Source organism: Vitis riparia, chromosome 16, assembly GCF_004353265.1.
Source record: "Vitis riparia cultivar Riparia Gloire de Montpellier isolate 1030 chromosome 16, EGFV_Vit.rip_1.0, whole genome shotgun sequence".
Taxonomy (NCBI): Eukaryota; Viridiplantae; Streptophyta; class Magnoliopsida; order Vitales; family Vitaceae; genus Vitis; species Vitis riparia.
In genome coordinates, this window is record NC_048446.1 from 16949065 (window position 1) to 16976732 (window position 27668).

At 29.8% G+C, this 27668-nt stretch overlaps 1 protein-coding gene across 1 annotated transcript; it reads left to right on the plus strand.

The window, feature by feature from the left end:
• Nucleotides 1-14912: 14912 nt before the first annotated feature.
• Nucleotides 14913-16810, plus strand: LOC117933114. Its single transcript, XM_034854501.1, has 3 exons — nucleotides 14913-15237; nucleotides 15777-15865; nucleotides 16466-16810. The coding sequence occupies exons 1-3, from the start codon at nucleotides 15030-15032 to the stop codon at nucleotides 16505-16507; spliced, it is 339 nt and encodes a 112-aa protein (XP_034710392.1). The 5' UTR covers nucleotides 14913-15029; the 3' UTR covers nucleotides 16508-16810.
• The last annotated feature ends 10858 nt before the right edge of the window (nucleotides 16811-27668 follow it).

A 27668-nucleotide genomic window follows, 5' to 3' on the forward strand; every position in this document is an offset into this window, starting at 1 on the left:
AAGACCATGTATTCGCGCTGTAAGTCTACCTATATCAAACTTGGGCTCTAATAGTTTATGAAAATCATTGCACGATGTTTTTTGTGTTGTGGAACAGGAACAAAAGTTTTTAATTTGTTTTTAATACTTTTAAATATATTTTTAAAATAATTTTCATATATATATATATAACTATTTTAATAAAAATAATTAAAAGATAATCCACTTCATTTGTAACTTGAATAATTATTTTCATATATTCATAAAAAGAATCCATTAATTACGAGATGAAATAGATATACAATTCTTTATTATTATTTTTTTCATATAACTTCATTTCAATAAAGAAATATTTTATAAATTTGGGTAAACTATAAAACTTGATTATATATTTTAAAATTGGACATAAATAGAAAAATTATTTTTGACTTTTACCCAAATATATTCATATTAAGAAACAAAATTAAAATATTTAAAAGAGAGAGGTGTGGAAGACTTATTAGTATAATTGTCTATATGATTTATTTAGTAATTTACTAATATATTAATGTAGCTGCAATTATTTACTTGATATAAATACTTTTAACTATAAAGAATTAAATGACAAAAAAAAAAAAACTTAAAAAAAATGAAAGGGAAAAAAGTATCCTATTTACTAGATGTGTAATAACATGAAAGGAGATAAATAATTTTACTAATAATTACATGCTTCAAATAGACATAACTATCATTGTCAAATAATGATAAATGGAGTAAATTAATAATTCTTTGGTTAAATGAAATGTATCATTAAATGAAACAACTATTAGCGCATTTTGATAATGATAGGTCTTGTGATGAAAATAATATAGAAAAATCATAATTTTGTGTACATTGATCTTACAAAGTTAAAATCATAATTTTAACCTAGAAGAGAAAACATGAAAATAATATAGAAAAATAGTTGACATTCGACTAATACTTGGAGATTAAATTGCAAGACTAAATGCAATTTAACTTTGTGTACACACAAATTTCTCTTTTAGAAATATTATTTGTGGTCAAATTAGATTTTTATTGATTTGAAAAATGACATGAGTACAATCTCTATTTTGCCTTTTAATTCTCTTTTTTCGTAGTTATTAATCAAGTGCTTAAAAGAAATTTGATTTTGAATAGCTTGCATTTAATTTAGGACTTGACTTTGTTTGGTTATGAGTGTTGACTTGAATCTTGTATTGTCTTAAGTCTTGACGTGATTTGAAACTTAGTTTAACTTGGACCTTGATGTTGGTGTTACTATCACTTAGACCTTGGTATGACTTGAGACTTGATTTAACTTAGACTTTAGTATGTCTTGAGTTTTTGCTTGATTTAGGTCTTATTGTGACTTGAACTTTGTTTTGATTTAAACAATGTTGAGCAACTTGATCTTAGATCAAAGAGTTCATTTGTAGATTTTGATCTTAAAACTTAAACATAAGGCTTTGAAGATCTTATAAATTTGAAAATATTTTAAAGAAATTGAAGATTCATTGAAGTTTCATTTGAAGATTTGGAAAAACTTTGGATTTCCTTTCAATAACTCTTCCCCAACTTTCGTTTTCTAATTTGTGTCTTGAAAGTTTTGATATCAGTTCTATTTGTAGAGATTGAAAACGCTATATTTGAATGGTTTTATGATTTCTTAAAAATATTATTCTTTTAATTTCTTTAATCCAATTTTTTCCTAGACTATTTTTTAGGTTTTTTTTTTTAGAAGATTCTTATGAACATGCCCTAACTTTTATTTAAGTTGTCCTTTTAAGTTTTCAACTTAGCAGGCTCTTTCTATACTAACTTTTATAAAAACTACTTTTTTTTTTTTTGGCTTTTTTTAATCTTGTGAGCATATCTTAACTTTTGTCTAAGTTGTCTTTTTTAAGTTATCAACTTAGCATACATTTTTTTGTACCACACACATTTGAATTCATGTGGCCTAGAAAGCAACAACAATTTAGAGGTGCATCACTTATTTTGATTTTGATCTTAGAGTGGTAAATGCTTGTTCTTGGAAACTTGTTAATTAAAGGCTAAGGATGACTTATTCTTCACCAAACTTGTAAATAACATTCAATTGTTTTGCACAATGGAAAAAAATCCTTTGAATTTATCCTTGATCTTCACTCTTGAAAGTGGATGAATGACATTTTTTTTTGTCATGTTTGATATTCTTCTATGGGCTTGTTGAAGAATGTTTAAAGTTTGATATTAACTTTTGTAACTTCATATTTCTATTAGGCTTTAGAGTTACATCTTCCTCTTATCATGTTGAAAAAAGACACTTATGTTCAAAAGAAAATCTAGATAATTTAATTTACAATATCTAAATTTGACTTCTTTAGTTCAAGGAATTTGTTTCTTTGATTTAAAAATTGATTTTCTTAATTTAAGGAATTTATCTCCTTAATTTAAGAAATTTCCTAATAATTTTTTTAATTAATTTTTTTTGTCACTATGGTTAAGCTCATGAAAGCAAAAAGTACGTGTTTTTAAGGAGCATTATAACTTTTCACCATTGAGTTATATTAGATAGTTCAAGTATATTCATAGGTCTTATGTTATTAGTATTAGAGAATTTATTACAATAGATTTTCTTTCTATTTTCAAATTCTTGTGATTAGTTGTAACTTCCTATTTTCTATTGTAATTCCCTAATTCTAGGATTGTTTCCTATTTTTGTTGTAATTCCCTAAGTCTAGGTTTGTTTCCTATTTTTGTGTTTTGAGTAGATTGTTTCCTATTTTTGTGTTTTAGGTTTGTGTATATATATTCATTCTTAATCAATGAAAAAATCAAGTCATTGTTTCTCAATAATTCTCTCTCTACTTCAACATGGTATCAAGAGCCTAATCTTCTTGGGCGTATTTTTTTTTTTCCTTCTCCTCAATGGCTTCTAGTGCATCATTCTCTTCCACCAACGATCCTATCACCATCCAAAACTCCCAAGATCCTCAACATCCCCTTCTTACAATTAATCTCTCCAATATCATCAAATTGTCATCCACCAATTATCTCACATGGAGCCTTCATATCCAATCTCTTCTTGAAGGTTATGATCTTCATCACTTCATTGATGACGCTCATACTCCACCACCACCCACCGTCACCATCACTGGTGTTGCATCTCCAAATCCGGCATACACAACTTGAAAGCGTCAGGATCGTCTTATCTTTAACGTTCTCCTTGGTGCTATCTTTGTTTCACTACAACCGCTTATTGCCCGCACCACCACTTCCCTTGATACATGGCAAACCTTAGCCAATACCTATGCCAAACCATCTCGTGGCCATATTAAACAATTGAAGAAACACTTAAAGCGGTGTACCAAGGGCTCAAAATCAATTAGTGAATATATGCAGGCGATAAAAACTCGTGCCGTTGAACTTGCCATTTTGGGGAAGCCAATTGATGATGGGGATCTTATTGATCGGGTTCTTGAAGGACTAAGTGATGAGTACAAATCCGTCATTGATGCAATTAATGCCCATGACACGTCAATTTCTTTTGTTGAGCTCCATGAGAAACTTCTTAACAAAGAAGCATCTCTTTAGACCGCTCAACCATATCCTCTATCACTACCATCAACGACAAATCCTACAACCTTCCGGCATTGTCCAAATTGGTGTCCACCAGCCATCACTCCACAACAATCAGGCCCTACCATTGCGTTTTCTCCTCATGATCAACTCCAACTCAAACCCTATTTGGGTCATTGTCAAGCATTAATATTCAAGGACATATTGCCAAGCGATGCCTGATGTTTCAGCTTGTCACTAATCAACAATCCCCAACACCTCGTCCTCAAGGCACCCAAGGATATCGCCCCTCCACACCCTAGCAACCACGAGCCAATCATGCTGTTTTGGTCAACAATACTACTCTTACTTAGCTGCTGGATAATGGAGCATCTCACCACGTTACCTCTAACTTGAGCAATCTCTCTCTTCATAACCTGTATTAAGGATCCGATGATATCATGATCGACGATGGATCAGCCCTTCCCATCACACATATCGGTTCTACCACCATACCTACTTCCTTTTGCACCTTTACTTTACAAAACGTCCTTTGTGTCCCTTCCATGCAAAATAACTTAATTTCAATTTATCAATTTTGCATTAATAACCATGTTTCTGTTGAATTCTCATCCTTTGCTTTTCAGTGAAGGATCTAAACACGGGGGCAATCCTTTTGATGGGTGAACCTAATGATGGCGTATATGAGTGGTCGACTACATTCCCTTTTGTTACCTCTTCACCGTTGCTTGCTTTTTCCAATGTTAAGACCACTTCGTCCGAGTGACACTCTAGACTAGGTCATCCATCATTTACTATTATGAAAAATATTGTCTCTAAGTTTTCTTTACCATTGTCTAGTTCGTTATTCTCTTCTACCCATTGTAATGCCTGTTCATGTAATAAAAGTCATAAAAATCCATTTTCTTTTTCTACCTTAACCTCATCCCATCCACTTGAACTTCTATTTTCTGATGTATGGACCTCTCGTGTTTCTTCTGTTGATGGTTTTTAGTACTATGTTATTTTTTTAATCATTATACACAGTATATTTGGTATTATCCCCTTAAACGGAAATCTCATGTGTATGATGTCTTTGTGCGCTTCAAGGCATTAGTCGAAAAACAAATTTAAACATCGAATTGTTACCCTCTATTCAAATAATGGTGGCAAATATCAAGCCCTCGATAATTTTCTCTCCACCAATGATATATCTCATCTTACTACACCACCACATACACCTGAACACAATGGTATTTCTGAACGACGTCATTGCCATATTGTTGAAACCGGTTTATCTCTTCTCACTCATGCATCGATGCCTCTAACTTTTTGGACTTACGCCTTTGCCACTGCAGTATATCTCATCAACCGTATGCCCAAACCCATACTACATCTCTCATCTCCTTTTGACAAACTCTTTGAGTTTCCATCCAACTACACTAAACTTCGGGTGTTCGGTTGCTTATGTTATTCATGGCTTAGTCCTTATTCTCAACATAAACTTGACTCTCGTTCCACTCCTTATGTTTTTCTTGGTTACTCTTCAACACAAAGTGCCTATATCTGTCTTGATTTGTCCACCTCTAAAACTTATATTTCTTGTTGTGTCAAATTTCTTGAAAACACTTTTCCCTTTACCACTCATCAATCCCATCTAGCTCGTCCCACCCCAGAGCTCACTTCCAACTGGCTTTCACCGGTCCAAACTCTAACAATTTCAAATGGCTTACTTAATACGCCTCCACAAAGGGATTCCTCATGTCAACATCCATCCCAAAATGCCCAACCAGTCGATCGCTCCTCCTCACCAATCGACCGTTTACCACCAGAACCACACAATTATGAGACTTTCTTCTGCTTCAACCATACACCTCCATTCACCCATCAAAATACCCATCCCATGACCACTAGAGCCAAAAACAACATCCACAAACCCCTAATCAAGATGAATCTCTCTGTTGTCCTTTCTTAACCATCAGACATTGAGCTCATACTGTTAACCAAGCCCTAACCGATCCCAAATGGAGACAAGCCATGAATGATGAATTTGATGCTCTTATTCGGAATGGAACTTGAGAGCTTGTTCCATCTACTTCTATGTAGAATCTTGTTGGATGTAAGTGGGTTTTTCATATTAAACGGCTTCCTAATGGCTTTATTGACAGGTACAAAGCCAAACTTGCCAAAGGTTTTCGTCAGCGACCTGACGTGGATTATCATGACACCTTTAGTCCGATTGTCAAGCCAACAACAATACGATTTGTTCTAAGTCTGGCAGTCAGTAAAGGTTGGCAATTGCGACAATTGGATGTTAATAATGCCTTTCTTCAAGGCCATCTTTCCGAAGATGTCTACATGGCCCAGCCTCCGGGATTTGTTGATAGAGACAATCCAACACATGTATGCAAATTAAAGAAGGCTATATATGGACTCAAGCAGGCCCCATGGGCTTGGTATATTGAACTTCGCCAGTTCCTCATTGAGTCTGGGTTCACAAACTCTCATGCAGACACTTCTATATTCATTCTCCACTCAAGTGACATTACTATATATCTACTTGTTTATGTGGATGACATTATTATCACAGGTACCAACACTAATATTATTCAACGCTATATTGACCTCCCGACACAAAGATTTTCAATCAAGGATCTTGGCGTCTTGTCTTACTTTCTTGACATTGAGGTTCTTACCACTCCATCTGGTGTGTTACTTACTCAAAGGTGCTACATCTCTGATCTTCTTGCCTGGACAAAAATGTCTGCTTCAAAACCTGTTGCTACACCACTTGTTATAGATGGAAATCTCACACTTCATTCTGGTACAGCTCTGACTAACTGCACATAATATAGAACCCTTGTTGGCAGTCTATAGTATATTTGCCTCACTCGCCTAGACATATCATATGTTGTTAACAAGCTATCCTAATTCATGCATCGCCCGACGTCTGAACATTGGAATGCTGCAAAATGACTGCTTTGATATCTGTGTGGGACATTAACACATGGATTATTTCTTCATAAGGCAAATACACTTTCTCTTCATGCCTTCTCAGATGCAGATTCGGCTGACAACAAAGAAGACTATACCTCTACGAGTGCCTATATTGTCTATCTTAGTCGTCATCCAATTTCTTGGTCATCCAAGAAACAACATATAGTTGCTCGATCATCCACAGAGGCTAAGTATCGATTAGTTGCCACTACTACTTCAGAAATCAATTGGATTTGTTCCATTCTCACAAAGCTTGGCGTCACTCTACCTACACCGCCTGTTATCTATTGTGACAATGTTGGTGCCACCTATCTTTGTTTTAATCCAGTCTTTCATTCGCGCATGAAACATGTGGCAATTGACTATCACTTTATTCAGGATCAAGTTCAATCAGGTGCTCTTCGTGTTACTCATGTTTCCTCAATAGGTCAACTTGTCGGCGCTCTTACTAAACCTTTTCCACGAAGCCGCTTCCAAGTATTACGGGTCAAGATTGGCGTCTCCTCTGGAACTCCATCTTGAGAGGGCATATTAGAGAATTCATTACAATAAATTTTATTTCTATTTTCAAATTCTTGTGATTAGTTGTAACTTCCTATTTTCTATTGTAATTCCCCAATTCTAGGATTGTTTCCTATTTTTGTTGTAATTCCCTAATTCTAGGTTTGTTTCCTATTTTTGTGTTTTGGGTAGATTGTTTCCTATTTTTGTGTTTTAGGTTTGTGTATATATTCTATTCTTAATCAATGAAAAAGTCAAGCCATTGTTTCTCAACAATTCTCTCTTTACTTCAACAATTAGTTGGTCAAACATTTTTAGTAATGACTTGTTTGAATGAATAAAACTTTAAATTGTAAGTAGCTTGTGTCCATTCTTGCTCACTTGAAAGATACATTTTTTTTGGAGCATGCAAAATGCAGAGATATGAAAATAGTTATAGTTAAATTTGATGTTGCACTCTCTTCATCCTCATCAGTGACATTTTTTCCCCACTAGTGTCATCTTCAAGTTCTTTAATGTACATATTTTCACTTGTGTTAGGTTTTATACTAAGCTTTCTATCATGTGTTTGTCTAGCTAAGTTTTTGAAAGTTTTTGGCTTGATACTTCACAAGATGTAATGGGGTTCCCAATGCGTTCATTGGGTTCAAATTTCTTTGGAAGAACTTTCAAATGTTTTTTTTTTTTTTTTTTTTGTGGCAATTAAGACTTAAATTCCCCCGCTTGTTGAAATAATCAATTATTAGTTCACCTTTTTGTTATCTAGTATTTGTGAGTTCAAACATGCTAATGGTATGAGGAGTCCTATAGAAGCAATTAAGGAACTCTTTTTCCATTTGTTCCCAACTATTTACATAATTGGCTTAGGATTTGTGTACTATCAAATGCATATCCTTTTAATGAGTGAACAATTTGCTTGACTAAAAGATCTCCTTTTATTTGAACATTATTGCATATTTCCACAAAGTGAGCTACATATTGTTTTAGGTTTTCCATCAAAATATTGAAATTTTGATGGTTGATAACGAATCGACATCTATATTAACCTCAATTCTTTGTGTATATGTTTTACATATATGAGAGAAAGATGAGATCCACCATCCTATGTTTCTTTTAGTGTCTTTAATATTAGATATTTTAGTTGATTTATGGGGAGAAACTCATTTTAAGAGACTCAAATATTTTCTATGGCATCCTTCTTTTAGGACAAATTTTAAGGTTATCTTGAGATCCATCTTGACATGGATGTGTGGCATCATTTCTTGGTCTTACTATGAGTTAAAGTTTGTGAGAAACTGCATTGATCTTGACATCATGCTTTTGATTAGTTAAATGCATAAATATGATGTCATTTGTTTTCTTCTTAGTTAGGTAAATGCATAGTATGCCTCAACCTAAGTTTAACCCACACGATGTATGCCTTTGGAGTTTCCCATTTTTTCCCCATTGATTCAATGTGTTTTTACACCACTTTGCCTCAAAGTACACCTTCAAAATGCCTATGAAAACTTTATTAAAATCATTGTTTCCTCCCTTGTATTACTTTTATTTGGTGAGATCCAAACTTGTTAGTTTGATGATTATTGTTGAATATACCTTTTAGTGAAAAGTTATTGATAAACAATAGCCTCTAGTTTTTACTAGGGAAGAACTTGTTGTAATTCATTACTTTATAAGATTTTTGTTGAACTAAGTTTTGTAGTTTTTCATTTCATATAAGGGGTTTTCCACACAAAATTTTGGGTTTTGATTTTTATGTGGTTTATTAAGTTATTCTTCATGATTTACTTGTTGACTATTGCTTGGTTTTCATATGCCCATTTACAGTCACAAAGAATGAATAATAATTAACTTGTTTCACTATGATAGTCCTACAATTAGAATTATCTTATTTGTGTGTTTTTTTTTAACAAATTGTATTACAACTAAAATATGGGGTTTGCGTCACAAGGGTATCAAAAGAATGTAATGCGACGGTTCCTTGGGAATTGATGACTTAAAAAGATGGTTTAGGTTAGCCATAAGCCTCAAGATGAGAAAAACACTAGAATTTGTATGTTGTGTGATAATTAAGTGCTATGATTAGTGTGATGTTAAATTGCATAAAAAAGGTCCGAGTCATAGGAACATCACAACATATATACCTTGAGGTGGGTATTAGTATGTCTCAGGGTAATTGTGCCTTCAAACGCCACAAAATGACAAGTAATACACTGAGCTTAAAAAGCAACAACAAATTTAGGTCAAATTTAAGTTGTAGAAGCGTCTTATTAAGAGAGGAATTAAACCTCAAGATGATAACGAGACCCTCACTCAATGAGCCTATAAATGAGAAAATATTGAGATAGGTGAATTGTGGGATGGTTAAATCCATCGTGAAATAAATATGATATCAAACCAAATAAAAGAGGTTTTGTTTAATGTCATTAACAACCAATTTGCTTTCAAATAAAATAACTAATGATAATTTGAATCTTTGTAACAAGGTAATGAGTTTTTTTGTTGAAACCTGAAAAAAAAAAAAATTAAACCACCATAAAGAATTTTGTGTCTTAAAGACCTCAAAGTTCAATAATAAAACTTTATAAATCAATGTAAATATTTATAGCATTTGAAAAAGCTATAACTTAAACTACCACAAAGTATTATGTTCCTTAACTATTCTAGGGTTCAATAATAAACATTCTAAATCCATGCAAATATTCATAGCATGTATCATCTTTCCTGTTAATTTTCCCCTTTTGTAAGAATTCTATTACATTTTCCTTTTAATTGACCCTTTATGTAAGAAGTCTATTGGATGGATGAGGTTAGAAGGAAAAGTTTAAAGCACTAGCAAGCCAATATCCATATCAGCTTTTCCTTTATAATTGTCCCTTTATGAAAGAAGTCTATTGTTTGGATAGTGGTAGAAGGAAAATTTTAAAGCATTAGTAGGCCCATGAACAAGCCAATATCTATATCAGCTTTTCCTTTTAATGGTCCCTTTATGAAAAAAGTTCATTGTTTGGATAGTGTTATAGGAAATTTTAAAGCATTAATAGGCCCATAGGAAATCATAAAAGTGCAATGGGGGGCTTGGTCTAAGGAATTTTATTGAATTTTGGAGCATTGGACTGATTCAGATATTTGGATTGATCCAGTCAAGGAGTTGGACCCCCTAGGCTCCTAGCTTTACCCTATTATGCAAAACTCTCACACACAATATCTATATATATATATTAATTTTTTTAAATCAATTTTTTATTTTTTTTCTTTTTTTCTCCTTATTTTCTTTTTTCTATGTTTTTCCTCAAATTTTTTAGAAATCAAATATAACCTAAAAAGTCTTTGTAGAAGTGATTTTGAAACGAGTTAAAAACCGTTCGTTGAAAATATTTTCTTATAAAAATTAGTATTTTTTAAACTTTTAAAAATTAGTTTTGAAAATTTGGAGAATTTAAGAGACTTTTCACTTAGTAAAAAAAGAAAAAGAAAATACTAACAAAAATAAAAATGTATTTGACGATAATTTTAGAAAACGTTTCTAACTTTTCTAATACTTAAAAAATTAAACATTTCTTAAAATTATTATCAAATAAACTTTAAATATAGAAAAAAGCTTGAACTAAAATTACTCGGCTTCGATTCTTTATTCAGATATGGTAATTTGGTAACAGAGGGCTTTTTCACTGCTACTTCTAATAAGTGTTATTTTGTCAAAATAATATATAATTTTTTTAAAAAAACTTGTATAGAATATACTGATTCTATAGAGTGATGCTAATCAAGCATGAAGGGGCTGAGACACCGGGTCAACTTGGGCTTACTATGTTGGGCCCCAATCGAACACTGGGCCAGGCCATACCCAAGCCCAAATCCAAAATTTTAAAGTTACAAATATTTTATAGTTTGAAGTGGTCCAATACCTAGGTAAAATTAACTATAAAATATAATCTTAGGCCAATAATAATAATAATAATAATAAAATCAGTTTAATGAGACCCTCAGGTGCTCTCTAATTGACTTCATGCATTTATAGCATGTGCCTCCTTCAATATTTATTTATTTTTTTTAATTTTGTTTGTTTTTCCACATTCATATAATATACTATTATGAAACCAAAATATAATAAAATATGTCTCCTTCAATAATAGTTAGTAATGGTGAAGGATGAGAAGAACAAGGGCCAGAGGATGAGTGGAGGGTTCAATGGGAAAGGACAAATGAGTTTACTGGTTTCAACAGTGAATTGAAGGCCCTGATTTTTTTAGTTTATCTTTGATCATGTGGTATGTTTCTTCCATTGGATCCTTAGACATCCCACATGAAATATCAACATGCAAATTTTGATACTTTTAATGTAATGCTTTATTTATTTATTTATTTAATTATATCATATAAAATATAAAGGTACAAGTTCTTGTACTTTTGTTAACAATTTAACTTTTTGGAGATATTTTATAAAATTTGATGCTTACTATTAAGTTGATTTTAAGTTAATTTATTAACTTAAAATTTATTACTTAATTTTTACTTTAAGAATTAAGGTTGTTTGATAAAATTAATTTAAAATTTATTTTAAACAATCAAATTAATATATTTATCCTCATAAATTATAATTAGGGTAAATGAGATCGAGTAATAATAAAGGTCATGGAGTAATAAAAATGATTGTAAAGGTAATTAGGGTAGATGAGGATAAAAAGGTAATATGGAGATATAAATTTAAGAATTACTTAAAATTACTTTTCACTTTAATTCTTACTATTAAGTTGTTTTTACCAAATATACTTAATTTACTTAATGAATCAAATTAAATTATTAAGTCATTTTAAGTTAGGTTGATTTACCAAACACGGATCTAGTTATTCAAGTAACTTAAAAAATTATTCAATTTTTCTTTTTATATTTATTTATTTTTTATTTTTGGATGGTTGAATATTAAAAATATAAGAAGTATTGGGTCTTCTCTTAATAGCCATGTTTGGTAATGAAAATAAGTCCTATTTGTAAATTTATAAACTAAAGAAAATAATAGAAGATTAAAGAGATATACTTCATTACATGCTTTCAAAATTTTATTTCCAAATTATATTCAGAAAATGAGACATCTTTATAAAAAAACAAGAGGAAAAAAAGGTTTTACTTATCAAAAAGAGGAAAAAAGGTTTCAAAACTATTTTTGTATTTTTATTTATTATTTTAATTATATATATATATATATATATATATATATATATATATATATATATATATATATATATATATATATATATATAAGTTCATTATTTCTATACAATAATCTTGAAAACATTTAGTAAGTGTTTTTAAGAATAGTTTTTTGTTTTTTAAAATAAAAAATAAGAAAATATGTTTAATAATAAAAAACTATTTTATATTTTATATTTTTAAGAATAAAAAATATGGTATTTTTAAATAATATATTTTATTTATTTTATGTCTTTATTTATTTTTTGAGGATTATTTTAAAAATTAATTATATAAATATAAAAATGATTAAAAAGTAAATATTAGATATAAAAGTTATTTTTAAAATATATTTAAAAATATTATAAAAAAATTAAAATATTTTAAGTTTTTAAATAAATTTTTATTTTATAAAACATAAAAAATTATTCTTAAAAATTACTTTTTTCAACTATTTTTAAAAAACAATTATCAAACTGAGGCATAACCTCTCAAGTTGGAACAGGCATTAAAAAACAAAAAAGTTAAAGATAAAAGAAAAATAATAAAAGAGGCTAAAATGATGACAAATTTCCAAAAAAGAAAGCCATCATTTTGTTGGTAAACCTTACGTGTTGATGTTGTGCACTGCATCTGCATGGAGCCTCGAAGGGCATACATGTAAATTAGTGGTAGTAGCAAGGTCAGTTTATTAAGACAACAAAAAATCATATAGCGCATCTGGATATGGGTCGCTTTCACAGGAAAACTCACAAGATATTTTTCCATATTTTGTTTTAATATTATTTTCCAAATTGCCAGGAAGGATTTTCTAAATTCATCCACAAAAATATCTCACACTTTCTCGAGATAATTTTATCTCTCTTCAGATATTTTCTCCTCCACCTTCCCTACTTGTACGCGCTCGAGTACGTTTCTTTTCCTACTTGCGACTTACGACGCAAAGAGATTAAGACTATGTTTGGTTACCGGATAATCCGATAGGAAAGAAAATACAAAAGAAAGAAAAAGTGAAGGAAAATAAAAAATAGATTAAAAGTCGATAAATGATTTTTTTTGTTGTTTCAAGTTTATTTTATTTATTTTAACTCATTATATATAAAAATTAAATAATTTAAAAATATATAAATTTTTAATTAGTTTTAATTATATTTGATTTGATTTTATATTTTTCATAAGATAACCAAACAGGAAATAATTATTTTCTTTTGTATTTTTTTTCCTTAGTATTTTTCGGGAACCAAACATAACCTAACTGTTATCAAATTTTTAAAATTTAAATAATATTTTTACATTAAATTTTATAGATGTAAGAATAATTTTATGGACTTTCATACTTTATTTTTATAAATATAATAGGAAATAATTTTGTTTAAATTAATTATAGACATGTCTTATAATTCCTTGTATACAAAAATCTTATTTGGTATATAATATTAGAGATGAGAATGGAGGGGTATTCTCCGATATTTGCTTATCTTAATCCTAGGTGATGGGTTTGAAATTTAAATAAATGAATTAAGCTTATATTTGAGATTTTTTTATAAAACCTAGGATAAGTTTGAAGCAAGTTGGGGTATTGTTTTTTGTCATCCTATCCACCTTATCTCATTGATTATGTATAAAATTAATTTAATTTAATTTTTATTTTCTTAGTTTTAATAATAATAAAAAATTACTTTTAATAAAATAAGTTATAAAATGTTATAATATTTTAATTATTTATAAAATATATTTATTTTAATGTAATTAAATTTTGTTTTAAAATAATTTTTAAAAATTTAAATTTTCTTTTAAAAAAAAGTAAAATGAGACTGTGCACACCCATACCGTCCCATCTGGACTTGTTTAATATTTTTAATTAGATAAAAATAAGAATTATTTTGAATAAATAGGATGAGATTAGGATGAAGCGAAATATCCCGAACCTGTTTCATTATTATTATCTCTATGTAATAATGTTATTTTCTAGAAAAACGACATTGGAACATGGAGTTAGATGAGTGTCTAAGATCAAAGATGGCTGGACCCCATTTATTAGTTTTGGGATAAGCAAAGGTTCCAAGATGGATACATTATATTAGGCGTTAAGTCTTTTTATATATCTGAGAATGGTTAAGCCTTGATTTTCTTCTTTTTTCTTCCCTTTTCTTTTAACAACTGGTATCAGGTCATGAGTCTGAGTCCGAGTCGTAAGAGTAAATTTTTCTTTCCTGTTCTTCTAACGAGTGGTATCAGATCATTCAAGTCCGAGTCGTAAGAGCTGCATCTTTGGGGAGCCGCATGTTAGTGAACTGATTGTTAGAAATGTAACCTCCGGATGAATGCATGTAAAATATTTAAAACAAATTTGAGGCTATTTTTTTAAGTATTTTTATAAATCATTTTAAAAAGTAATTAAAAATATAAAAAAATATTTTTTATATTTAAATTATCAAATATGATTTTATTCTGAAAATAATAAAAAATTATTTTTAATAACCATTTTAAAAAAAAATGATTTGAAAATATTACCAACATCCCAAATTTTTCGAAAGGTGGGGGAACAAGAGCCGGCAGGCCCTCTTTACGATTATTGTTATACGACACCTGTCAATCATGCATAGCGAGTAATTATAATGAAGACTCTCGATACAACCACATAGCCGCCTGCAACAAAAAGACAGCCACCATAGCTCACGCTATAAAAGGTTGAGACCCAGAAACCCCCCGATCTCACTCTAAAGTTTTCCAAACCGCGTACCCAGTTAGCGGTTTTCGGGCACCACAGGCGGCGTTTCCTTCCGGCGACCTCAGAAGATAGGAACCAACAAGTTTCGGGGGCGATGGATTCGAACAGATCGATAAATCCAAGTGGGTGTTGGACAAACGAAAAGCACGTCCAATTCCTCAACTCCATGGAAGCTTCCTTCGTTCGGGCAATGTTTGAGAGCAACGGTCATCCTCTTCCTCGTCTCGACCGTTACCTACCAGACACGTCTGACTCCACTCTAGATTTGAAAACTCACCCCACGAGAAGATTTTCCACTCCAGGTATTCATAATTAATTCATCTGCAGGCCGCTCCTAACGATATTTTATTTTCCACATGGGTTGTCTTCTCTCTCTTCCATGCCGCGACGGCGCATTTTAGCGCTGAATCCATCATCTTTTGACACTGCTTTCGTGTTTTGGATCGTGCAACGGAGTGCAACTGGGGCATGTTAGACTCTGCCGGAAAAATTTGCAGAGAGGTGTTTGGATGTGTGCACGTAATTAGAACAACAAAAACCGTGTTTTCTGGCAGTAATGCTGTTTCTTCATACTAAGATAATACATGTTCTTCTCAAATCTCAAGTAATGTCTACGACCATAAGAGACTTTCACTTGAAAACGACGCCGTCTCAGTGATCACACTCGTGGGTGATGATTACTAGACAATATTGTGTTCAAGCCTGACCCTGAAAAATGGGTTTTTGGGGTTGGGGTTGGCATCCAAACGCCGCCTTAAGAATCTTGACCTTGAGAATATGTCATAAAGATTGATTTTTTTTCACCCATTTGGCTGAGATCTTTTTTTGGGTTTAATTGCAGTAGGTTCAAGAGCCAGGAGTGACCGTGGAGCTGACAAGAAAGCTAGCAGACCACTATCATCTCAACCGTACAATTCTTCACAGGATCAGGTTAGCAGCACATTAATAATATAAACCCTGTAGCACCGTATCACATCATAAAAATTTAACTCTTTTCTTCTATATTTTAATTTATATCCTGCTTCATAGAAATATTATACTGTTTTAATGCATGGTATTTGATAAATGATAAATTATTTTAATGACGTGTCATATGTCCACATCTTTGTGGAGTGTGACATCATAATTAATTTATAAATTTTTAAGGTTTGGAGGTAATTTATTAGGCTTTTGAAAGTATTTTTTTTTTTTTATATATATAGTGTTTTATTTTTAATTATTTTTTAAAATAGTTTTAAAAATATATGGGAAAATATTTAAAAAAAAGTTTCTTATTTTAAGAATAAAAAGTATATAAAAAATAAATTTTTTTAATAAATGAGAATTTTATTTTTTATTTTATGTCCTTTTAGCTAAAGTTTCGTATAGTAAAAGGTTGAAAGTTTGAATATGAGAGGTTGAAAGTGCAAAAGAATGAAGCTGGAGGGGCAAAGTGGACTTCAACCCTTGATGTGTAATTGCATTACTTTATGTATTTTTTATGAACCTTTAATTAAAGAGGAGTGTTTTTATTTTATTTTTGGTCCACAGGTGGTCCCACAGCTTGAAAGCAGAGCAGGTGATAAGGCTTGAGAGAGACCACTCCAGTGTCTCCATCTCTACTGCTAACTGAGAAAGATTCTTCTTCCATTAGGGTTTCTTTTATTTTATTTTTTTTCTTTTCCTTTCTTGTAAATATGGCAGTGCTGGTGATTTTCTAGGGAAAATATCAGTTAGAGGGCATTTGGGTGATTGAGAAAAAGGTTGAAGATGATGTTTTATCACTAAAATGCATGCACTCCAAAGATGGGAGAGGCCCTACTCGCTATCTCCATCAATCGAGAATGTTGGAACTCTATGATGTAATATTAATTTATTAGTTTTTTTATTATTAGATATTTGTTGTGAATAAATAATTAATTACTTTAATTTATTTGGAAAAATTTGTAGGAGGAGATAATGGAGCATTGGGAAAAGGACAAGGGAACAATTCAATTTATACATCCAATCACATCCTTATCTTGGTTGGTTACTCATTCTTTTCACGTCCAAATCAACAAATAAAGAGAGACTTAGGGATGGTGATCTTTGAGGGTTGGATGGGGTGGTTGGTTAACTCGAGCTTAATCCATATATAAAACTTCCAAAAATTCTAGGATATTGAAGTACCATATAAAAGATCTACTAGGACCCATTAAATTTTAAGATTTAATCTCCATAATTTAATTAGAAAGGAGATCGATGTCGGTAAGGCAAAAGTTTGATTAATATCGATATGTTTGTTTTTTTCTAACTTTTTATTAAAAGTAATTTGTTTTCATACTTTAAGTTATTTATTTATTTATTTTAATTTTTTTCATAACTTATTATAAATTTTTGATTGAATAAAAAAAATCAAAATAGTTGTTTGATAAACCAATTTAATAACTTAAAATAAACTAATAATTTGATTTTAATCATTTGATAAATTAAGTATGTTTGATAAAATAGCTTAATGATCTGGCTTAAAGTTAAAAATAATTTTAAGTAAAAAGTAAAAATAATTAATTAATTTTTAAATCTACATCTTCATTTTACTTTTTTACCTTTATTTATCATATTTAACTTCACGATATCATTTGTTACTCAATCTACTTTACTCTAGCTATAATTTATGAAGATAAATATATTAATTTAATGATTTAGAATAAATTTTAAGTTAATTTTATCAAACAACCTTAATACTTAAATTAAAAATTAAGTAAAAAATTTTAAGCTAACAATTTAAGTATAATTTAACTTAAAAGTCAATTCAAGTTATTAAGTAATAAATATTAAGTTTTATCATCCACCCCCTAAAATATTAGACTTTTTCTAAATATAAAAAATAACATGTTAATTTTTCTTTACTTTTTAATATTTAATAGAAATAAAATATTACAAAAATAAACAACTTAATACTATTAAACACTATTTAATTTGAAGTTTTATTTAGAATTAAGTAAAAAAAAACACAAACACCACTTTAGAGTATGTTTGATAAAACTTAATACTTATTAATTAATGACTTAAGTTAACTTTATGTTAAATTATTATTAAATTGTTGACTTAAAACTTATTACTTGATTTTTACTTTAAGTATTAAGGTTATTTGGTAAAGTTAATTTTAAATCATCATTTGACACATTTACTCATATTAATTTTAACTAATATTTATTTTTATTAATCTTAAGCAATAAATTTATTTATTAAACACCTATATTTAAAGTATTGTAAATGCATAAGATAATTACAAAATATATATTTACTATAAAAGATAAGTTGTGAGTGTGGAATTATAGTTGTAAAATATGCTTTTACTAAACATGGACAATTGAGGTAAAGGAGAATTAAGATTAAGAATAAGTGAGTGTTTGGTAAAATTAACTTAATACTTGTTACTTATTTAAGTTGAATTTAAGTTAAATTATTTTTAAGTTGTTGACTTAAACTTATAATTTATTTTTTATTTTAAATATTAAAATTGTTTGGTAAAATTAGCTTAAAATTCATTATAAATAATTAAATTGACATATTTACTCTTATTAATTTTAACTAATATTTATATTTTAACAAATCTTAAGCAATGAATTTATTTTTTAAACATTTAATGTAGATATATAAGGTAATTAATAAGTTGTGAATATAGAATTTCACTAAACATGGGTAAATGATGTAAAACAATTAAGATTAAAAATAAGTTAACTATTTTGACTTAATATTTAAAATTATTTTTTACTTTAAGTTGTGATATTAAATTATTTTGTTAAACATACCTAACCTACTTATGACATAAATTAAATTATTAAGTCATTAAGTTACTTTATCAGACACTATTTTAGATTCATACTACATCTTACACTTCATTAAGCACTTAACACTCCAAGATAAATTAAAATCTTTTCAAAATTGGATGAAACATTTTCATATGAAAATCGTACTTGTTTTATTGCTATTTATGCTTAAAATGGTTTTCAAACTTTCATATTCAAATGAGTGTTAAGAAGTATAAGTTTTAACTTAAAAATAAGAGTTTTTGAAGTTTAGGACCTAGGGGCAATTAAGCCCCTCACTCAAATGGGTGGTCGTCAACTAGAGTGATTGGTTGTGTCCCTTAAGTGCTTTAATGCATAATTAATATGTTAGTGATTTGTGATGACCTTTCCAACTCAATTGAGCAATCAACTAACTGGTTCACTTGGGACTCGCCCAAATAGTCACCTGTAGTAGTGCACTAATTATGTCTAATTACTAGTTGGTGGTTGATCGGACCCTCAACTAGGACTTTAAGGTTTTTGTTTCCAACAACTTGTTTTCATCCATTATATATATAAAGGTCTATTAACTCTCATTTATGATTTAATGACCATGAATTTAATGTCAATCAATGAGTGAGTGTTTTTAAGTGCCTTAGTTTTATTTGTATGTAATTGAGTCAAATAATTGTAAACTAGGAATTTCCATTATTTGTAGTCTTATGAGGTATTTCCAACTGTGAGATCACTTGAAGATTTCAAGAGTGGGTATTGCTTGAGAGAGTCCATTGAAATCATAATCCAAGGGCGATAGTTTGAAAACTTTGGTTTTGAAAGTCTTGTGGTTGTAAAGGGTCCATTGGAACTATAATCGAGTGTAAAGTTTGAAGGCTTGGGTTGGAAACCTTGGGTTAAAAGCCTTGTTAGTGGAACCCTTAACGTGGTTAAGCTTGATGAGAGTGGATATAGATTGGGTTGCATAGAACTATTATAAAACCTTGTGTTTGTATTTCTCTATCCCTTAATTATATTTATTTTTGCATGCAATTGCTCTTTCATAACCCAACTCACCCTCTTTCGGTGATTAACTTTAGTTGATTAGTACATAATCCTAACATGGGTATCAAAGTATGAACTCTAATATGGGGTTTAACTACCTTCGAGGAATAATTAATCAACCATATTCACCAATAATAGACAAATTTTCAATTTCTAAACTCTTATTATCTTACAAACATGATTATGCTTATTAAAAAGCAAGAGTGATTTAGGGCCTATTTGGTTGGTGTTTTTAAGAACTGTTTTCTGTTCTTGAAAACAAAAAATATTAAAAACTTATTTGGTTGAGAAAGTTGTTTTTGTTTTTCTTGTTCTTTGTATTTTCAAAATGACACTTTTTAGAGAACAAAAAAAATGTTGTTTTCCCCGTTTTTTATTGTTTACAGAACAAAAAAAAGCCATAAGAGAACAATTGTTCTCCGTGTTTTTTTTCTTCCCGTTTCTCAGTTCTGTTATTCAAATGAGATCTAAGTTTTTTATTTTTTATTTTTTATTTATCATGTGTTGTTAGTTTTTTTTTATTTTTCTTGTTTATATTTTTCCGTTTGGATGTTGAGAAAAGTGGGGAACGAGAAAGAAAAAAAAAATTCCTGATTTTTCTTGAGTTGTTTTGTTCAAGAAAAACAAAAAACCTGCTTAAGGACATGGAAGATAAAGAAAACGAGTTGCTTATTGAAAGGGTTTTGTAAGTGATTTTTTTCTCGGTTTTGAAGAAGATGAGAGATTGTAGAGAATGAGGGTAGTAATATGTAAATAAGGTAGTAATATTGGGTAAAGACTTTTCTCAAGATTGCAATGATCTGAGATATTTTTAAGGGATATGAGGGTCATTTGTATGGATAAAATGGTTGGTAAAAAAAAATTCATATATAAAGTGCAAATCTATTGGTCAAAGCAAATTGGTTGGTAAAATATATTGGTCAACACAAATATAACACCATATTGGGAATCCATTGGAAAGTGACCACCTTCAAACTTCACTTTACTTGTATTTATTTTCATGTCCTATTTATTTTATTTACAAGCTTGTTAGGTGAAAATCAGTTGTAAAAATTAAATTAATTCATTTTAAAACTTTTTATCTCATCTTAATAGAATATACTATAATTTTTAATAAAATTAAAGATTAAATCAAGAAAAAAAATCTTAATAAAAATGATTTTATCATGATTTATTTTAAAAATATATAAAAAATATTTTTATTTTAAAATTAATCAAATATAAAATTAATCAAACTATTATCATTTTTATTTACTTTTCTTTCATTTTCCCCCAATTTTTGTTTCAAATTTTATAAAAACTAAAAAAAAAAGTATTTAAAATCTAATTAATATCAAATCTATTTTTAAAATTTTAAAATGAAATATTATTTTTTTAAATTTAAATGAATTGTGTATATAAAAATTATTTATAAATTTATAATATAAAGTTACTTGAAGAAAACACTTTATTAATTGGAAAAAAAACATCTTTCAAACATGTTTTTTGTTGTTTTTGTTTCAGTTCTCAAACACATTTTTTTTTTTTGAAAACACCAAAAACTATTCTTAAAAATTGTTCTAAAAAACTATTTTCCAGAACAGTTTTAAAAAACCTCAACCAAACAGACCCTTATTTTCTAAAGTCTACTGATTTTGATTTATGGGAAGTCATTTATCATGGATATCATTTTCCAACTAAAATTGAACATAGAGTGTCCATTCCAAAACCTAGCTACGAGTGGGATGAGGTAGACAAAATAAATACATAATTAGATGCTAAAACTATATGGTACTTGCATTGTGCATTGATAGAAAAGAGAATAATATGATCTCATCATTTGAATCGGCCAAAAATATATATGAAGACTCTTAGAAATAACTAATAAAGACACTAATTAACCACTCATAAAGACACTAACCAAGTTAAAGAGTCTAAATCACTATCCTTATGCATAATATTCATCATTAAGTATTTTGAATCTATTGGTAAAATGTTTGCTAGGTTCATGAAGATCACAAATGAATTTCAAGCTTTGGAGAAGATGTACACCAAGGTGGAGAAAGTCATAAAGATTCTAAGGTTTCTACCAAAACAAATGTGAAGCAAAGATGATGATAGTTCAAGAAGCAAAGGATGTTATTGGTAAAATGTTTGCTAGGTTCATGAAGATCACAAATGAATTTCAAGCTTTGGAGAAGATGTACACCAAGGTGGAGAAAGTCATAAAGATCCTAAGGTTTCTACCAAAACAAACGTGAAGCAAAGATGATGATAGTTCAAGAAGCAAAGGATGTTACTAAGATCCCTCTTGAAGCACTCATTGGGTCATGTATGATCCATAAGATCAACATGAACAATCATCAATAGGTTGAAGAGAAGAAGCATGACACAAAATTCAAAGCATCAATAATTGATAATGAATAGGTGGAAAGTGAAGGTGAGGACTTTGATACCATCACAAAGAAGTTCATGAAGTAGAGAAGATCAAGGGGATAACATCTCAATCAAAGAAAAAGTTCTCAAGTGCTAGCAAGAAGAAAGTAATGGTGACAATATGGAGTGCAAATGATAAAGAAGAGTGTAAAAATGAAGTTTCAGCATATACTTTATGACTTTAGAGGATCATGAAAATGAAGTAAATTATAATCCTAACTATAATCTTTAAGATACTTTTTAAGAATTACTGATCTTTAAAAACATGGTTTGGAAAATGTCTCTCTAAAAAAGAAAGTTTCCTTTTTTCAAGATAAGCTTAATGAGCTCAAAAAGAAATTTGAAAGTGTTGAAAAGATAAAACATCATTTGAAAAAGAAAATGAGGTTTTGAAAAACAAAATTCTCAAAATTTTAAATGGTTGCATGACCTTCAATATGATCTTAGCAAGTCAAAAATGTATTTTTGATAAAAATGGATTAACTTATTGGCTATATAAAAATAAAAGGTATTATAAAAACTATTTTGTGAAAGAGGTTTCAAGTAGTAATCTAAATACCATTTTTAATTTTTGGGGAATAAATTGTCACATTATAGGTATTTGTCCTTTGAGAAAATCCCCCCCAATGTTGTATATAGTTCTAAATCATTTTGGATTCTAAATAAGAGAAAAGCTAACCCTCTAGGACTCAAGAAGAGAGAAATATAAGGTTACATAAATTTGTTTTGTTGGAATCCAACCAAGAAGAAAGGAAGATGTCCTCATTTTGGATATATAAATGTGAAAAGGTAGATCATTGGTATTGGTAACTTAATTTCGTAAACACATCTCTTCCTTTTTGGAAACATTCTCTTGGTTATTCATTTGATTCATAAAATTTTAAAGTAATTTTTGAACTATCATATAAATGCATCATAAAGAATTTTCAAAGTTTATCAAATAATTTTCATGGGCCATTTAAGTGACATGTTTCTTGATATTAAAAAATTTAAAAGAACTTTTTTTTTTTGAAAATTCAAAGAAGTTTCTCTTGGTTACAAAATGGGATATTCAAAATTCATAGAGATATCTATAATGCTTGATCAATCTAATCATCGTTATTGGGAAATTGTCGAAGTGGTAATGAGTTGGGATTTAAGAAAAATATTGATAAAGCTTGGCTCAACAACAGCAAAGAATGAAAGAGAATGTAAAGTTAGATAAATAATGAAGAAAACTCCACATAAGAAAGAGTAAGCAAACAAAGAATATCAATGAGAAGAGATAACATCACTCATTATGAAATGATCAAATTTGTATAAGGGGGATAAAATCCATTGCCCTTCGCATAGAAATGCTTCAAATTGATTTAATTTGCTCTTTTTATGTCATTGAATTGAATTTTTATTTTTTTATTTTTTATTTTTTTAATCATAAAACAAAATTAATAATTGCTGGATTATGGTCGTGCAAAGAAAAATTGATATATCATTTTGATAAAATTGGTATTGTTGTTAGTCTAAGGTTTCAATTAAGAAGAATATGTATTTTTTTAATTAAAAAAATACCTTAGAAATAGGATGCTTATGTCCTTACATGTTTTAATGATATCATCTTATACATGATATGTGTTGTATTTTGTTTTAGCAATCTTGAATGTTGATGCTACTTATATTCATTATACTATTTTAGGATCATATGCGTAAGCATCTTGTTTAATATCTTTATTCGTCAAATACTAGTTGCTCTTTGTGTTACTCATATTCATTATACTATTTGAACACCCTTAATATACTTAAATTCTTAAATTGGATATTTTCTTAAATAAAAATAGACCTATATTGAAGGAAAATATTTTAGCAACCATGATTTTGTCAACATAAAAAATAAGGAGATTTTTAGACTAAAGTTTAATTAATCTCAATTTTGATGATAACAAAACAAGATTCATATCTAATGATTTATATTTGTGTTAAGTAATTTTTTTTTAAAGAGGAAATAAAAATATTAAATCAAAAGAAAATCAAGAAGGAGAAAACTTCAAAGAGATGTTCGAAGTTCATTAATTTAAGATCCTTGAAAGGCTATTAGTGCATCGGGATCATGCCTTCTATGCTTCATTGAGCACCCAATACTCTAAAACTCATCCAATTGATCTCAAACTCGTGCAAAATCTTTTCAAAATTGAATGAAGTTTTCATATGAAAACCACACTTGTTTTAGTTCTACTCATGCATAAAAATGATTTTCAAACTTAATGACTGTTAACGGGTATAAGTTTTAACTTGAAAAACAAGGTTTTTAAAGCTTGGGACCAAGGGACAGTTGAGATGTGGGATCAACTGGCAATCAACAGGAGTAGCTGACTGTGTCCCTTAAGTGCTTCATTGCATAATTATTATAGTGAGTTATGGTAATTTTTCTAGCTCAACCTAGCGGGGTCGACTGGTCTACTTAGTTTATATTTGCCAAAATTTGTAAAAAGAGACTATAACCTAATTTATCATATCCGAATTTGTCCCCCCTCCCTTCTTGGATGTAAGGACAAAAATATCTTGATATATTTTCGAAATATCGCTTATCGGACGATGCCAACAAGAAACATGGAGTGCAAATATTGATCATCTGAATTTTCGGATATTTTATCTAATTTTTGTCAATCTATGGACAGTATTTTGATATTTTATCGACATGTCAACATTATCACCGAAAAATCGATACCATGTCAGCACCCTTTTAATGTTAAAATTTTTGGCATTAAAAGCCTGGCCCTGATACATGTGAGCTGTAGTAGTCCTTCTGAGGAAGGAGCTGAGCATGATTGAGCTTAACGCAACCCATTTTTTTGGGGATATTTTCTTCTCGGCTTCAAGCCTACAATAGACCATCCATGCCCTTATGTCATAATACGAGTGTGATACACACAAGTGAGAATTTTGATAAGAGTACAGTGATTTAAAAAAATTATTCTTAAATTATTGTAATAGAAAAAGTTATTCTAAATATATGGTAGTTTTTGTCAGGTAAAAAAGAGGGACACAAATAATTTTTTTTTTTTAAAAACAAAATCTTTGAAAAGATTGTTTTTTTTATAAAATTTAAATTAAAAAAAATTAATATTACTAAAAATTGGCAATCCAAACTAATTTAAAAATAAAAAAATAAAAAAATTCAAAAGGGAAAATCGTTTCTTGAAAAGATAATTTCCCATTAAAAAAAATTAATATTACAAAAAATTGGAAATCCAAACTAATTTAAAAGAAAAAAAATTCAAAAGGAAAAAAGAAATCAAAAGGAAAAACGTCTCTTTCATTCAAAAAAAATAACATAAAAATATCTCAAATTAAAAAAAAATCAATATTACAAAAAATAAATTTTTTTATAAAAAAAATTCCAAATTAAAAAAAATTAATATTACAAAAAATTGGAAATCCAAACTAATTAAAAAAAAAAAATTCAAAGGGAAATTTACCTTTGAATAATTTTTTTTTTTAAATTAGTTTGGAATTTCAATTTTTTATAATATTAATTTTTTTGAATGGGAACGATATCTTTTTTTCTTTTTTTAATATAACATATATATATATATATATAATATTAACATGAATGAAAAGATGATGATATCTTTATTTCATGCCATACAATTCATGAGATGATGATGGGATAAACAGTCGACAGCTACAACTTTTGATCACTTTTTCAACCATTCAACCCTCTTCGTTGTCCTTGTTGTCGATGTTCCTGCTTTCTATCCACTGATTTGGACGCATCCTGTATTTATGGTCAAGAGAAGATGGGTCATTAACACCCAACATTATCCCATTCGTAATAGGTCATTTGAACTTTCAACTTTTCAAAAATCTGTCCCTTTATAGAGCAGCGGCCAAAAGGTTAGAGTGCGCTGAGCCTCGGTACTATTATAATTGCCACCCCACAAAGCAGAGAATCTCTCTCTCTCTCTCTCTCTCTCTCTCTCTCACCCACCTCCCGCCTCTGGATTTCTCGAACGTAGCACCAACCCACAAATTATTTGGTTCTACATTAAAATGTGGGGTTGTGAATGGCCCCAGCCCCCAGGTACTCAAGTTGAAGCTCTTCTTTCCCACACGTTTTTCATCTGCATGGTTAAAACCCTGGCCGTGCCGCTCATCTCTGTTTCTCCTCCCCGTGCCAAAAAAAGCTAGTGTGAGTGTTTAGCTAGGTTGGTAATTCCGGACAAAATTCCAAAGTGTCCCCTAACTCGGCTTTCCTATTTCTATTCGAACTACTTGACTTTGAAGACTAAGACTTTGCTAAGAGGCCGAGATATGCAGTCGAGTGTGTGGTGATTGGATGTGAATCAACCCGGTTTTTAAGCTTTAAATGTGTTAGAAAGTTAGGAGAAATGGTTTTTGGTGCAAGACTGTCATTTCCCTGTTTCTGGATCGATCCAAGTGTAGGAGTGGATCGATCCAACTAATGTTTTTTTGATCAAATCTTAGCCATTAGATTAAGAACTTTTTTTTAAACTTTAAAAACCAATCTTCTCTCATTTTCTGAAAAGAGTGACTGCAGAAACGTGGAGAGAGCAGCCACACTCCTTGTGTTCTTCATCTTCTCATTTTGTTTTCCCAATTTGGGGTTTTTGATTGCAAAGAAAATTCATTCTCTTAATGTTTTCCAAACTGGTTTTTAATGGATTTTCTTGAGCAGCAAATGGGTTGATTCATTCCTTCCTTCATATCTCAATCTCTCATTCTATTTGGGTTTGTGCAAAAACCCATTTTCTTCTTGTGTGGATTCAAGAAGAGGCCGAGATTGAGCTTGGTGCGGACTCCAAGTGTGCTCCAAAAGGAGAAGCTGAAAATGAAGGTACTAGTCAAGTATTCAGGGAAGGATTAGTTGGCTTGAACTAGGTAAAATCTTGTACTCAGTTTTTATTCTTCATAGTGGAGTTTTCAATCGGTGATAGGCCCGTGATTTTTTATCTCTTCGGAGGTTTTCCACGTTAAAAATCCGGTGTTCATTGTCTCTTTCTCTCACTCTATATTTTGATTTATTTTTGAGGAGTGTTGAATCATTTACATGTGTTTTGCATTTATAAATTATTGGGAGAGTGTTGATGCATACATTATTGCTTGTGGATGTTTTGCTTTGTTGAAAAGTTATTGGAAGAAAAATTTCTTGACATTAAGATAGTCTAAGGTTATGTAATCTTTGTTGGGAGAATTTTTAAATTGTTCTACAACACCCATTCACCCCTCTAGTGTAGTTTATTATTGAGATTCACATTTTCCCCTCTAGTGTAGTTTATTATTGAGATTCACATTTTCAACTAGCATTGGATTCTCCCAATCAGCTTTAGTTTCATGAATCATGGAGCGCTAGAGAGGAATTTTTGTTCACAGATTCCGCATAATCGGATTGCATATGTTGGGGGGCATTTTTATACTATACCCACGTGATGATTTCTTTATTAATGGAGCTGAAACTTGGATAATCGCGGGATCACTGCTCCCAATATTAAATTATCTCATGAATCTCCCAC